Source organism: Typopeltis vanoorti, chromosome 18, assembly GCF_054136105.1.
Source record: "Typopeltis vanoorti isolate ZY-2024b chromosome 18, IOZ_Tvanoo_1.0, whole genome shotgun sequence".
NCBI classification, from domain to species: domain Eukaryota; kingdom Metazoa; phylum Arthropoda; class Arachnida; order Uropygi; family Thelyphonidae; genus Typopeltis; species Typopeltis vanoorti.
In genome coordinates this window covers 21,221,449-21,237,830 of record NC_143566.1, presented here as the reverse complement: position 1 = coordinate 21,237,830, position 16,382 = coordinate 21,221,449, and the positions used below count along the sequence as shown (strand labels likewise).

The 16,382-nt window shown below is 36.6% G+C and overlaps 1 protein-coding gene across 1 annotated transcript in view; it reads left to right on the top strand.

Annotated features, from left to right (window-relative positions):
- The window catches only part of LOC150096529 (acyloxyacyl hydrolase-like), a 236,400-nt gene that overhangs the window by 46,148 nt on the left and 173,870 nt on the right, over positions 1-16,382 (top strand). Inside the window, exon 4 of the mRNA XM_090408466.1 lies at positions 7,930-7,995. Coding sequence (XP_090264592.1) covers positions 7,930-7,995 — 66 coding nt within the window. The remainder of the gene's footprint in view (positions 1-7,929; positions 7,996-16,382) is intronic.

Below are 16,382 nucleotides of genomic sequence, written 5' to 3'. Positions count from 1 at the left end.
TCAGACTCTGTAATTTTAATATCCTTGATTATTTTTCAAGAAAATCTGAGTTTTTCTTGAAAAAAAAATCTGATCTGGAATGACCAGTGAGAGCACTTAAGGAACGTGATAATACTTTTGCAATCCGATAAGTTGGAGAATCAATGCAATTTACGATAGGCTGTACAGGACAGCCCTCTTTATGGATTTTTGGGAGTCCATAAAGACGAGGATTTCTCCCAAAGTAGGTGCGTATTTTATCCACGTAGTTAGGATCCCAACATAACCTCATCAAGTAATTTATTTAGTTGTTTAATTTGTGAATTAGTAGGATTACGTGTGATCTCTTGGTAGGTTGTGGTGTGTCTTCTAATAGGCTGGATACGTTTTTGTCTCATTGTCAATCTTATTCATGATTATAATAGCTTTTCCTTTATCGGCCTTAGAAATGGATATTGTATTATCTGTCCTTTTACTAATTAAAGATATTAGTGTGGTTTTTAGAAAGCTGTGGTTTTTACGTGTTGCTTTATTATTTATTATATTATTTTTACTATGTTTACTTTTTCATTTCATTATGGATGAACTATGGTGTTCTATAAAAGCTCTTACCATTTCCTTTGGGAACAAACCGATAAGCAGCTACAGTATGTTCTATTAGTTTTTTTTTTATTTTTTAAAGCTGCTGGCTAACAATTATTCCTGTGAATTTGTCAAAATTGGACAAGTATGTCCAGAAACTAGTTATTTACATTCACATTTGCCATATACTATATTAGTATATGATCAACTAAGCTTCTAAACTGGGACTGACATTTATTTTTCACACAGTTGGTGGATTGGAAACGATCATTTTAAAGGACTTAGTTCCCTGCTTTTAGAGCATACTTTGAAACAATTTTTGATCCTTTCCATTAAGAACAAAAGAACTGAATTGACTATGTGATTCATGTTTTCGCAGTTGCATTCTTCTAAACAATTATTGATCTGTTCTCTTATAAGAAAAAGAGAACTGAAGTGATGTGCGATTTGTTTCTTCGCACATCACGAAAAGTGATGTGCGAAGAAACAAATCGCGATTTTCGTGCACAATGCACAGTGAAATATTTCTGTGAGTTTTGTAAGAACAAATTTTCTCTTGCTGGTGAAAGACATGAAAAGATGCAATGCACGAAATTCAGTTGTATTTTCAAGTGTAATGCTAATTTTACTATTCCGAAGGTGGACGAAGTGCACATGGTTATTGTGATGGGTCACATGACAAGAAAAAATTTACCTCTCTTTCAGTTGTAATTTAACGAAGAGAAGGATAAGGAAAATATAACTAGATCAAATTTTAATTTGGGGTATGGAATTATATATAGTTTTTATGGTTTATCAAAATTTCATAAAGATGGTTACCCTTCTGAGACCTAATAATTCTATTGATGTAGGAAACTGGAAATTGGTAATATTTATCACGATATCTAAGAGCCCATATAGGTCAATTCAATTTCCTTATTAAAAATTCTGAAATGTGTACTGAACATTTTCTAAGCAAAGTCAAGAACACCACTCTACAGTTGACAAATTGCATGGTCAGTTTGACATCATGTTTGTTTACTAACATCCCTTTGGCAGACATGTTACATCTAATATTTCAGCACTTTCTTTGTGACATTGGAAAATCTGAATTTGTAGCCCTCTGGTTATTTTAGCTGGAAGAACAAGATTTAGAAAGAGATCAAAAGCACTACAATGGAGTCATTTTTTTTCTCCTTTGTGTTTTGTCTAGATGATTTTTCTAAATGGCTTTATTCGGAATATGGGTTGGTCAACTTTTGTCATCAGATCAGCTAAAGTCTTTCATTTCTTTCCATGGAGTAGGTGGTGCTATTTTAGCCCTATTTAACTTTGGAGACTGAGTAGGCAGTTCAGTCAATCTATCGATAGCCAATCAGAGATAGCTGACCAAAGATTATCACTAATTATAAACGGCATTCAATGACGAGACGACTGACAAGTGTCGCTTTCTCGTGGATGCTAACCCCGATACGATATGGTATTGTCTATAATAGCGTGGGTTCTGCGGTCAATTTTCTTGTTTACGGGACGAAACACCCTGAGTTTGTGTGAGGAAAAAACCCGCTTGGAGATCAACAAACTCGGAACCGGTCGAAGAAAAGTTTTGAAAAAGTTCTTTTTTGTCAGAGACCAGATTTGAACTTAAACCTTTCTTTGGGCGGCCTAAAACAGAGGAGGAAGCAAATATCACTCCCACTGAGCTACACAGGCCTTCAACTTCTTACTTACACAATGATTTTTTTTTCATCCAAATTAAATTTACTATAGAGAAAGAAAATAAGGAAAATTACTTTTCTTAGTTATCCTATCCACAGGTATTCTTGTCAAAAGTTATACTGGAGACTTCTTACTTTCATTAGCTGATTCCTGTAGAAAAACTCAGCAAATCCTTCTCTGCAGGAATGTTGCGTGATTAAGCGCCTCCGTAGCGCAATTGGAAGAACGATGGTACATTGCGCCCTTCGATTGGAATAGGCCTAAGTTCGATTCTCGTCGCGACGGGAGGAATCTTTATCTGGTCGATTTCAATCGATGGTGAGTTAGCCGATCTCATACGGAGGTAGCAGGGTTTTTTCTCCCGGAAACTCGGGTTTTTCATCCCGCATACATACAAATCGGCCCTTCAGAACACACGCAATTTACAGACAAAAATTACTAGTTGTGGTGGTGTTGGAGGTGGGCGGTAGATGGCGTTGATTCGTAGTAGAGGTAAGGTGTAGAGATAGTTGAAGATGGCCTCCCGCGATGAGTCTTCGGACTCCTTGGAGGTATCAGGAATAATAATAATAATAATAATAATATACTCATCAGAGCTCACACAAGTTTTTTCCAGTCATGCAGGTTTGTAATAACAGCATAATCTGAAAGGCCACAAAACGCATACAGCTCCATATTTATTTAATAATGACCTGATTTCACCTTGTATGACTAATTTAGATTCTTTAAGGCTTTTCAAATTAAAGGGAGTTAGTACAGAGGTTGCTGAGTTGTTCATCGTAGAAACTACAATTTTTATCCAATAAAACAGACATATCAGCCTTGAAGAATGCACTTAGTTAACAAACATAATATGCTTACCTAATAACTTTAATTGCTTTGGCCGTTACCGAAATATTTACATATGCGTGGATGATGCCAGAATATTCAAATCGTATTCCAACTTGTTATCGTGAGAGTTTATTTACACCTTGTAAATAATTTTCTTTCAGATTTTTTATCCACCAGCAGGAACAAACGGTCTCCTCTGACCCGGAGTGTATCAGATTCATTATGAGCGTCACCACCATATTTTCGGCAAATTATAGTTCCAATGTTAAGAGGATCAGTGAAATCCAAACTACACTTGCATGGAGAAATTTAAATCACGTGCAGTTTTAGTCAGCGTGTCAACACTGAAAAGATGATCTTTTGAAAAATCACTGAGTGCATTACAGATTATCGCTTTTTAAGTGTTTTGAAGGGATAAATCATTTAATGGTTTTTATTCCCGAGAGAGAGAATAAGCAAGCAGAGCACCATTTAGCCCTAACTAACTTTCTAAAGACTGATGGCCATCCACCTCTTTCCTCAGCTTTCTCTGTGGTGAACTCAGACTATCAGTGAATCAAATTTTCAAGGGAAAGAGAGAGAGAGAGAGAGAGAGACGGGGGGAGGTTATATGGTAGACAACTGCTGTCTTTTCGTCACCTTAATCACTATTGTTATTCTCTATAATAGTAAGAATTCAATGGTCGATTTTTGAGGCAGGAATTAAGGACTAAAGTTTATATGCTTTATATAAATTTTTATATACTATACTCAAACATAAGTACATTCGCCACTTGTTTATTTGACTGATTTCAGTCACTCATGTTGCTGCTGATTTTAATATTTTTCTATTTATGAGGCCTCATTTACTGTGTTGGTGCATAGAGACAGTTAACTGGGTTCCAAAGATATGGGAAAACAATCGAAAAGATCCAGATGTGGGTGACCAAGATGATAACTAGTGTATGTAACTGCGTATATGAGGATAAATGGGCTTCATTGTAAGGAAAGAGTAGTAAAATCATGTTGCAAGTGTTCTGAAAAAAAAAAAAAAAAACTGGGGGATAGCAGAGATGTGAATGAACAAAATGTACGAAACTCGAATGCCAACACCAAGTAGATAGAAATTCAATTGCAGGAGTGAGTGAAGATGAACATAATATGAATGATGTAGGAGCGAGTTTGAAGGATCATTATTTAGAATAACATTGCTAAGGTAGTTAGTTCATTGCAATGGATAGCTATAGTGTTGAAGAGAACACCAACCCCAGGAAAGTTATTCTTCCAACATTACAAGGCCTCATTTACTGTGTTGGTGCATAGAGACAGTTAACTGGGTTCCAAAGATATGGGAAAACAATCGAAAAGATCCAGATGTGGGTGACCAAGATGATAACTAGTGTATGTAACTGCGTATATGAGGATAAATGGGCTTCAAGTTTGAGGAATGGAAGGGATAGGAGGAAAAAATGATGGTATAATCCACTTCTGCAGAGATGCATCAGATTTTGCAGTTTGTTTAGTGTAGGAAAAACTCGGTTATCCCGGAAATTTGCTAAAGATATGGCCAGTGGCGACTCCTGGCTTAAAATCGTGGAGGTGCTGCAACTTTCGAAACACACACACACACACACACACACACACACACACACACACTGTAAGTACAGTGTATGTGTTTGAATAAAATATCAAAATTATGGTAAAAATTTTAAAAAAAATTAAAGATGAAAAAATATTGTTTATTTTTATAAAGTTATACAGTTTAGTATAATTCAAAATTACTTAAAAAAAATGTTCTAAAATAAAAACTATAGCAAATGTTATGTCTTTAACTGTAATGTCCAAATATTTATAGAGATGGAGTAAACACGATAAGCACTACAAATACTCTACTATAGTATGCCCACAGTTTGTAGATCTCTGCTTGGCGACTTGCCAAGAATAGTCGATTCATGCTGAAGGGGAAGAAAAAAAATGAAGGACGTACGAATTGGTCGCCAACAGGCGAAATCACGTGCTTTATAGGTAAAATTTTCCAACTGTTATACAAGCAACATAGTTAACTACAATGATCATAAAAGAGAAGTTAATTTTCCGACGTGTAATAATAAACAACTCATCCCATGGATTCTCCCCCTGTTGACATTCGCAGAAATGTCGAAGGGTCTCGAATCGAATTATATTGGCGCAAACTGCATATAAACAACAGTGGAACTGCGCGACGGACAGTGCCGCATTACACTAATAACTCGCATCTCACCATGACATGCATATGCTTGCGCACGTAGCAATATGACACTGTGGTAAACATAGTGCTGCTAGTGTCCTTCGCCCTCCAAGTGCTACAAGATGGATTTTTATTATTTTTTATATAAAATAAGAGAATTGTATAGGATTGTTGATGATAAAATTAAATATTACAGGCAAATATAAATAAATTAATAAATATATTGATGTAGCGAGAAAAATCGGGGTTGTTGCAGTTACGCAGTGTCTATGCACGAGTCGCCCCTGGATATGGCCTTAGAAAGCATGTGTGGAAATGGCTATAGTTAGATATTGTGAGTTTCTTAAGTGTATTCAATTATATATGATAAGTATTTAAGTGAGTGACTAGAAATAATCCTCTGTGAATAAGCCTTGGTCACACACACACACACACACACACCAGTGGCGGCCTGTGAAGCTTTAATTGGGGGTGCTGCCTATACAAAATACTTAAAAAAATTTTTTTTCCTAATTAGTAACCAGTTTATTAATTATTTATTAATAAACTGGTTACTAATTAGGAAAAAAAATTTTTTTTAAGTATTTTGTATAGGCAGCACCCTCACTTAATGCATGCTTCACCGGCCGCCACTGACACACACACACACACACACACACACACACACAAAATAGAAGATGAGTAGAATTCTATGCCAGTGGCCATAATGAAAAAAAATAACAGAATAATTAACATAGTTTTCATAGGATAAACTGTGAGTTTCAGGAGCTGGAAAGCAGAATCATGCAGTAGAGAATAGAGTAGGAAGAAACTGTTTTATAGTGAATCTAGGATTAGGGCTATGATTTGGGGAGAGTAATAGTTGATGAAGATGATGTAGATATCCTGCACGATGATTTAAATAAATTGGCATTGTGGGCAAAGAACAATGATTGTCAATTTAATGTTGTAAAAATGTAAGGTTACAAGGGTTGCATGTGGTTTATCGTATTGATGGTGTTGTAGGAAATTGATGAATATAGGAACTTGGGGATAATAGTGGACAAAGAGTTGAAGTTCGGAGGGCATATTACATTAGTTGGTAAAATAGTTCAACGAATTACTTGGATGTTGAAAAACATGCTAACAAGTACAGATAAAAAAGTTATTACTCCTCTTTTATAGGGCTATAATTTGGACATAGACTATTGTGCATAGATTTGGTCACTAGGGTTTGTTGGGTACCAGGAGGTGGTAGAGAGGATTTAGATATGAGTGACCATGTTGGTAACTGGTCTGTGAAATGCTCCTACAAGGATAAATTGAAGATTTTTAAGTTATAAAATTTAGTTGAGAGGCAGAAAAGAGCGGACATGATAGAAATTTATGATATTAAAGATATTAAAATAGTTTTATAAAATTGATGCAAAATTTTTCAATATAACAAATAGTCAGAGAACTAGAGGTCATCTGTGGAAGTTGTGTAAGAATGTGGTTAGTAGGGGGGGGGGGGTGCAGACCAGATTTTGCATGGAGAGTGGTGAGTGAATGGAATGGATTGCCAGAAGTGGTTGTGAGTTCCCTAATGGTGAATGGATTTAAGGTGAGGTATGACAGGATTTTTGTGTATGATGGTTGATTTAGGTCTCCGGACTCCATGAAGATGTGCCGTAAAATAATAATAATTAAAGATGTGAACAATACTGTAGCTCAGTGGAAGTGGTGTTTACACTCCATGGTGCTTGACTGCATGAATGAAGACTGGGGTTCAAATCTAGTTACTGACTAGAGGAACATTTTCTAAGCCTTTTTTTGACGAGTTCCCGAGTTAATTGATCTCTGGCACAGGCAAGCGGTTTTTTTTTCTCCCTTAAACTCAAGAAAATCAACCGTCGAACTCGCACTATTATCAGACATTACAAAGATTGTGGTAAGGTTAGGGACAACGAGATGGCATCACTTGTTAGCCATCTCTTCACTGTGTGACGATTAACTTAGTGATAGCCTTGGGCCAGCTATCTCTGATTGGCTACCAGTGGAGATTGAACCGTCCACTCAGTCTCTAAAAGTTAGATAGGGCTAAAACAGCCTTGCCTACTCCCTATATGGGAATAAAAGGCATTAGCTGATTGATTTTTTTTTATTTTTATTGACAATGCTATTAGAAAGCAAAGGAGGGAAATGAAACATCGATAGCTCTGATATTTAAAAATGATTTGAAAGATGAAAATATGGAATGAAAAAGAATATGAAATCTAGACGCAAACAAGACGACAGAGAGACTAATCATTGTACATTGATTGCCAACATACTACAGGCAAGTTGAGAAGGCCATCATGGCAGACAAGCCAATATATTGTAGATTGTTTGGGAAAAATAACATGCATAGATGCATGGAGTGAATTTAATTTTTTGCTTGGAGAGGTTGCCAGAATCTGTTGAGTGCTTTTTCTATTAATGGGTTCAAGGAGAGGTATGAGAGATTGTGTGGATAGATTGGGTCTCCCACAGTGAGTCTTCAGACTCCATGGAGGTGATGGTATAATAATAATATAATTATTATTAAAGTTAAATAAATTAAAAATAGCAGAATTACTGTACTAACTACATAAATTTCTAAAATTAGTATTCTAAAGAACTTTAAATATTTACAGGGTGGAATGGAAACTTCTGTATATAAATCCAGAATCAAGTCTAAAGCTCTACCATATTTTCATTGGGTAAGTAATAAAATAAAATTCATATATTTGGTTATTATTGTTATTAACCTATAACAACTTTTTTTTGCACACATCACTCTCAACAAGCAAAAAAAAAAAAAAAAATTGTACTAACATCTTTAACAAGCATTATGTTAAAAATGTGAGGACAAATTTTTTTTTTTTTAGGAGGGATTGAGATCAGTGCAGGCCAGTTGAGTTCTTCAACAACAAGAATGTCAAAGATGTAAACAGAAACTTTTTTCTGCGTAAGAAAATTTCTTCTACTATTACAGTTTCTGTCATATTCTCTCTCTTCACCTATCAAGAAGTTTTTGTAACCCACAAACCTTCAGTCTCACTCCTTAAGAATTCCAGAACCACTATTTTGCCAATCTCTCAATCCTTTACTACACTTCCTCATCTGTGACTTCCAGGAAAACCAAGTATGTTATCCGTAATTAATTCCGCAAACTAATTACCAGTCAAATATGTTATCTGATCAAAAAATATCCAGATGCTTGCTAATCCCAACTCGCTCTAATACAAAAGGCATTAATTATGGAGTTGGTCCACTTGTTGCTGCTATGACAGCCTAACTCATCAGTTTTCTGAACATTCCACTAGATTTTGGTACGTTGCTCCATAACTACATTCCATTCTTCCAGAACAGCATTAGAGAGGTCCGTCATTGATGTTGGGTAATTAATTTGACCTGGCTTACAATCAACATTCCACAGATCGATGAGCAGGGAGGAGGCTGATATCAGCACAGGCCAGTCGAGTTCTTCAACACCCATCTCATCAAGCTATTCCTGCATAGACTTCGCTTTGTGGATGGAAGCATTATATTGATACAAGAAAGAGCCTTCACTGAACAGTTACCATAAAGTTGGAAGAACAGAATTGCGCAGAATGTCATCATAGGCTGCATTGTTAAGATTCCCCATCACTGGAACTACTGGCCTCCAGGTGGAACAATTCAAGACTTATCCATTGGACTGCCAGAGGGTAAAGCATGATTCATCACTCTAGAGAATGTTTCCACTTCTCCCAAGTCCAATGGCAGGGGGCTTTACACTACTGTACCTGATTACTTAAATATATAAAGAGCCAACAGGCTTCATTTCAGCGATATAAACATTATTTAAATGAAGGGGATATTAGATCCCACATTGTTTTAAAACCGAATAATAAACTCAAAGATTGGAATCATCATCTTCCTTATACCCTCTTTTACCTTGCGGTGTCGAGGGAGATTGGAATCAGAGAATTTATAGTTTTTATACTATATTCGGCATGAAACTCTCTGATTCCAATTTTTGAGTTTCTTATTCGGTTTTAAAACAACGTGGGATCTAATATCCCCTTAATTTAAATAATGTTTATATTGCCGGAATGAAGCCTGTTGGCTCTTTATATTTAAGTAACTTAATGGGTGCACCTTTTGGACAACTCGTATAGCAGAGTATATAAGTTCTTTTCGCTATACCCTTCGGTATTAATTTGGTCTAGCTACTCACTGATGAAGCCTCAAAAAAAAAAAAAAAAAAAAAAGGCTGAAACCGGTCTGGGTAGTGACCTCCCACCATAATGTAATAACAGCATAAATTTCCTAGAAACGTGTTTTTACATTATGGAAAATACCAAGAATAGTGATCAGAACTTTACCCATCTTTGCAAAGAGTTGCCCGTGTTTGTACTACATTCTAGGACTACTTGCATTAGCTCACGCTAGTATTCGCCAATACTTTTATAGTTTTTATACTATATTCGGCATGAAACTCTGATTCCAATCTTTGAGTTTCTTATTCGATTTTAAAACAATGCGGGATCTAATATCCCCTTAATTTAAATAACTGTTCCTGATGCTTGGCATTGCCCTTGCTGATGTTAGGCTTGTGTGCAACTGAAGAACATAGGTTTTTATAACAATGCAGCTGCACACAAGCCTAACATCAGGTGAAGTGGTGGCATTCCTTGCAGAGGCATTTCAGAATTCGGTAGTATGTGTTTCAACCGAGGACAGTAATTTTTTTTTTTTTTTTTTTTTTTTTTCATGCCATATGCTTCACCACTCATCAGTTTCACTCTGTGATTTTATGTGGTCTACCAGGTGACAGTTGTACTATTGTTGCTCCTAGGCATTTCCATTTCACAGTAACATCACTTACAGTTGAATGGGGAAGTGGCTGGTCTTTGGTGGAGCAGATAAGAAATGCCATTTTTTATATGGTTTGTAACAAGTTGTCAAGTCATTGGCAAATAACCAGCCACTTCCCCTAGACCCACCTAGAGTAGACTAGATCCCTTGTAGTTGCAAACTGTCCTACTACAGCCAAACAGGCAAGACAACTAATATCATGATATCTGAACATAAGGACTATATCTGGTTCCACCAACACAGCCACTCAGGACTTGATGACTGTGCTTTGAATACCCACCAGAAAATACACTGGAAGAAAGCCACTTTATTACACCGCAGCAAGTATAAATATAAGAGATTATTCCTGGAATCGGCTTTAGCTCTAAAAAAAAAACTCCCCAAATCTCAACAAATTTGGATGCATTAGACTGCCCCAAATATGGAAAGCTTGCATTCTGAGAACATCAGCCCAACAGCCACAACAACCCAATTTAGCCTACTTGGGGGCACCTTTAGGAATCTAGGATCAACTTCAGCTGTTTCTTCAGCCATATTTGTTTAGTGTTAGTGCCTGTGTGCACATATCATTATTTTGTGTTCCTGAAGATCGTAATGTAACATTACAGAAATATAGGAAGTATTAATTAAAGTTTTTAATTAATATACTAGTATATGTTGTCTTTCCCTGAAATCTGACACTTATGAATACATGTTTCTAATACTACCAACCATATACTGCTCACATCCTTCCCTTGCATATTCTTATACCATAACACTCCTTCAAGCTGCATCCTAGAACCTCCATAGCTTAGTCAGTCTAGACAAAGACCTTTTACTGGAAAGACCTGGGTTTGAATCCCATCTACAATGTGAAGAACTTTTATGAGGGCTTTTCAACAGAAGGTGAGTTAGCTGGTCTTGTACAGATGTGGCAGGGTTTTTTCCTCATCAAAAAACTCATGATTTTTGTCTTGCAACCAGACAAACCAACCAAGTAGAAGACATGTAATTTACAGACAAAAAAACACATAAAAAAAATATCAATATATGGTTTCAAAAGATGGTATCAAATGCTTGTGTGGATATCCCAGTCATTGTATCATTGCAGGATAAATATGCTGCATCCTGAGTGTGTCATAATTGCCTGCAATGGAGTCTCACACAAACTCCTTTTTTTTTAACTGAATATTCCATGTTTGGCAACTTCCCAAAACAAGGCTACATAGTCACTCTCTTCAATTTGGAATTAGTGTGGCCACCTTGGTTACATACAGACCTGATCCAGTGATGAAACTCATCACTCTCCAACTCAAAGTTGTCTCCATCACATACTGTTTCAAGTAGGGAAATAAATTCTATTTTGTTCCCACCACACGATGTTTCTCCCTTCTAGTCTGTCCTCATAATTGAGGTCTCCTATAATAATTACTCAACCTGCACTCATCATGCTAATTTGCCAATGCGTGTCTTCCACATCTTACCTAGCATTCCCTGGTCAGGCCATTAATAGCAGAATCTGTGTATATTTTGTCCTGATGGCCTCCTATTTTTGAGGCATTCTGGCATGAGAGGATATCCTTCTTGATGGGAGGGAGGCGGAGAGGATCCAGAGGCGAGTGACTAAGATGATAGTAGGTCTATGGAATGAACCATATGAGAAACAGGTTGAAGATTTGTGGGTTGCAGAAATTAGTTGATAGGCAGAAAAGGGGAGATATGATTGAGACATTCAAATTGCTAAAGGGTTTCTATAGGATTAATTCAGAGGATATTTTTGAGATCAGGACTGGTGGTGGGAGAACTAGGGGACACCAATGGAAGCTGAGCAAGAGTGTGGTTAGCAGGGGTGTTAGCGCTGGGTTCTTTGGAGTGGTAAATGAGTGGAATAAGCTGCCAGAGTCTGTTGTGGGTGCTATGACAGTGAGTGAGTTCAAGGCAAAGTATGATAGATACTGTGAGAATGTCGTATAGTTGTGTGGACATAATATTTAGGGCCTCCCTCGATGAGTCTAAGGACTCCCTGGAGTCGCCTGTAATAATGATATATAAATGGACTCCACATAAGATTAAACTAATTTTATTATACTCTAACCAAGTGAAAATAAACTTTCAACATCTTTCTCTAAATCCAGAGTAATTTATTAAAAAAAAAGGGTGGCACACCATTTGGCAACTCCTATAGGTAGAGATGACTTGCTAATGCTTCTGCCTGGTATCTCCACTAGGGCCTGGCTCCCACTGAAGAGACCTCAATAAAGGTCGAAACTAGTCTGGGTAGTGGCCCTTCCCTTAATGCATAACAATAAACATATCCGCAAGGAGATGTGTTTTGCATTATAGGAGATACTGAGATAGGAGTGTTGGTAGCTTTCTCCACCTTTGCAACGAGTTGCCCTGGTGTTGTATCACCCTACCCTAGTCCTGAAGATACTTTCTGGCGTAAACTTTGTTTGCTCACACTTGGATAAAGGATTAAACTAATTTTATTATACTTTTTGGCTATACTTTATCTGCTATTCATCAGTGTTTCCCTTCCTACATCCCATTCTCTGTATCCTGCCTGGAAATGCTATACCCATCCTGTTCTATCTCAATAATTATGTTTTCTCCTGTCAATCAAGTTACACTAATGCCTTATAACTTTTAGCAGTATTGAACCAACCAGTGTCCAAAACTCCTTCTTATTCTTGAACTTCTACCAATGTGGCAGCAGATTCAGTTTTAACTCCCTAAATGTATTTATTTTTATTTGCTTCTTCCAGTAACTTTTTCATAACGCTTCTCACACCATACTATTCACCTTTCATTTCATTTATGCCTGCAAAAACAACTCTTTCAACTTCTTTTGACATTTTGACAGCCTTGTTAATATAATTAATTTTTTCATCTGGAAAACAAGATTTGGTCACTCTTCTAAGCACTCCTCTTATAGAATTACTATAAAAAAAACTTTCACCTTACTCTTTTTCTCTAGTTTTGTCATACATCCCTTTTTCTTATCTCACATTTCTTGAGCTCACACTTTGCTTATGAAGGATTTCACAGATGCCCCCTTTCTCTCATTTTCACATGAGAATGAGAAAAAGGGTTGCAGAAGAATGAAATTCCTATTCATTGTTCTCAAGCCTCTGTAGCTCATTCAGTATAGACTTTTGTCAGAAAGACCTGGGCTTGATTCCCATCTAAGATGTGAGGAATCTTTATCAGGTCGTTTTGAATAAAGGTTAGTTGGCCAACCTCATATGGTAGTGAAGGGTTTTCCTCTGAAAACTCAAATTTTTCATCCTTCAAAACAGGCAAACTGACCTGTGTTTATTATTATCTGACCTCCATGGAATCAAACATATCATAGGAGGTACACAGTCACACACAAAGCTCTTCCAGCCATGCCTTCAACTGAGTCAATGTGACTACATTCACAACATACTCAAGTTTTCCACTCACCAACCACTCTCCACTCTCCATGCAAAGAACCTTCTCTCACTCCTCTCTTCACACCTTCCTTATACAGTTTCCAGGGATGGATTAACAACCCTTAACTAGCTTACATCTCAATAATATCCTGTCCCCCCCTCCTATTAACGAAGTTTTGCAATTTACATTCTCTCAATCTGTCCACGTATTCCACATTCCAAAGACCAGTGATCACCTTTGTGAATCTTCTCTGGACCCTTTATAACATATTCTCATCACCATGAAAACCAAATCTGTTCTCAATAATCCATATGAGGCCTTATACAATGGAATCTAAACTTCTCTATTTCTGCACATCAGGTTCTCTTCATCATTGCTACTACCCGATGTGATGACTTCACGACTTGTGCAATGTTGCAAATTCAGGTGCAATCAGGTACTTGTCCAACAAACAGCTGGCAGCTGCATATCACCAGTTAAACCTGTTCGAATATCATGTTCTCAATATTAGCACATAACCCTCCATGAAATTAGCAGAATCATCATGGGAGGTCCATTTAGTTAACAACATCCCAGCTTTCATGATGTATTCTAGTAATGCATTCTGCTCACTGACAACTCTCCATCAAAAAAAAATTTAAAACATCTTTTCTTTACACCTCTCTTCATCCACCTTTTACACAATTTCTAGGGGTGACCTATAGTTCTTCATCTCTCACCTTCCACTATTTTTATAATATCTGCTATATTAACCACACTCTTCTGCCTCAAACTCAAATTTACATTATTTCAACCTCTCCCAGTAATCAACATTCTTAATCAACATTTGAAGCACAAGGCAATATCCAATATCAAGATTTTTGATATTTCCCTGTCACTCACCTCAGTACTATCTTCAATGCTTCCACATCAGTAAAAACTAGGTGACAAATGTGAGTAGAATAGTCCATGGATAGTTTATATAGCGGCACAACCACCTTCTTATCCCTATTTCTGAATTTATTCCTTCTCATAGCAGCAATGTGATGTGTCTAACACTTGCATTGCAAACACTGAACTTCACTCCACTGTCAGCCCCCCCCCCCCCCAGATCTGGAATCTCATTCACTTCCTGAAGCACAGCTTCATCAGTTTAGTACACAGCCTTATATCTCTGCACTGCAATATTCAGCACCTTGCACTTATTAATATTAACTACAACTTTCAAGCTAAAAGTTTAGTTAGCTTCTTTTTTTTTTTGAGATTCCACCCCTGGTACACACCTTGCTCATATTTCATAAGCCACTCTCAAATCCATCTTCTGTAGCTAGTTTACTAAACTGTAATGTGGTAATCTATCAAATGCCTTTTTGTAAAGTCCAAGAATATCACTATATATGAATCTCCCTTATCCAAAACATTCAATATAGGCATTTATAAGTAAGTACCCAAAGAATAAGAGTATGTGTATACTTGTTGGAAACTAATTGTATCAGTAGAGGAAACGTTATTATTACAACGTGACCCTTCCAAGGAGTCCAAGTACTTATCGCTGGAAGACACTCTATTCTATTCTGCTGCATGTATCTCGCTATCTACCATCCACCACCACCATCAACAACAGTATTTTTTTTTATTGTGAATGTATGTTCTCATGGTTGATTTTCCTGTATATACAGGATGAAAAACCCAAATTTCCAGGTGAAGAAACTTTGCTAACTCCATATGAGATCCTAATTCACCTTCAGTTGAAAAAGCCCATATAAAGATTCTTCTCATCAAGATGAGAATCACACATCTTCCAACCAAAGGGTACAATATTCCACTGTTCGTCCAGTTGTGCTATAGAGATCTTTTGTAAAATGGCTGCTAGGTTTGTTTTAGGATATTCTTTTATTGATGAAGTGAGAAGAGAGGAGATATAATTGAGATGTAGTTGATAAGGGGATTGTTACCAGGTTAATGTGGAAGAAATTTTTTACGGAATGGGAGAGGGGGAGATAGGACAAGAGGTAATCCCTTGAAACTGTAAGGAGGGTGTGAGTAAAGAAATGAGGAGCAGTTCTTTGCATGGAGATTGGTTGCTGAATGGAACATATCGCCTGAGTGTGGTGAATGCAGACAAAATGAGTTTAAGGCACTGTTTGAGTTTTTTTTTCTGTGTGTGTGTGTGTGTGTGTGTGTGTGTGTGTGTGTGTGTGTGTGTGTGAGAGAGAGAGAGAGAGAGAGAGTGTGTGTGTAACTCCTACAATGATTCTTTGACTCAATGGAGGTCTGGCATTATTAATATGTATAAGATAAAAAGCCAAACGGCTATTTTTTCTGGTGAAGTTTAATTAAATTAAGGGGATAAAAATCTTATTTTATTAATATGTATATTATAACGTCTTGTTGGAAAAGTGCAATGGAGCTCCATTGCACTTTTTCAACAAGCCATTGGATTGGTTGAGGAACTTTAGAGATAGTTTAGGTAACTTAAATAGGAGATTTAAACTAATGGAACAAGTGCAAGCATAATGCTAAATAGAAATGCATTGTATCAGAGAATTTTGGATGTTACAGACCATTCAAAATGACTGATCAAACTTATAAAGAAAAAGTATTACTATGATGCACAGAAATATGGATTCAAATAGAAAAAAAAAATTGCAACCATTGCAAGAGCTTTATTATGTTAATTTCTGTTTCTTAAAATAACTGATTTTCCAGTTTAAGAGTTCATTTTATGATAATATTAAAATTATCATAAAATGATAATTTTAATATTATCAATTAAAACTTAGATTCTAAAATTAGTGTTTAACATGATTGCTTTTTCATTGCCATATCTCGATCTGGTTAAGAATTTTAGGGAAATATACGCATCCTA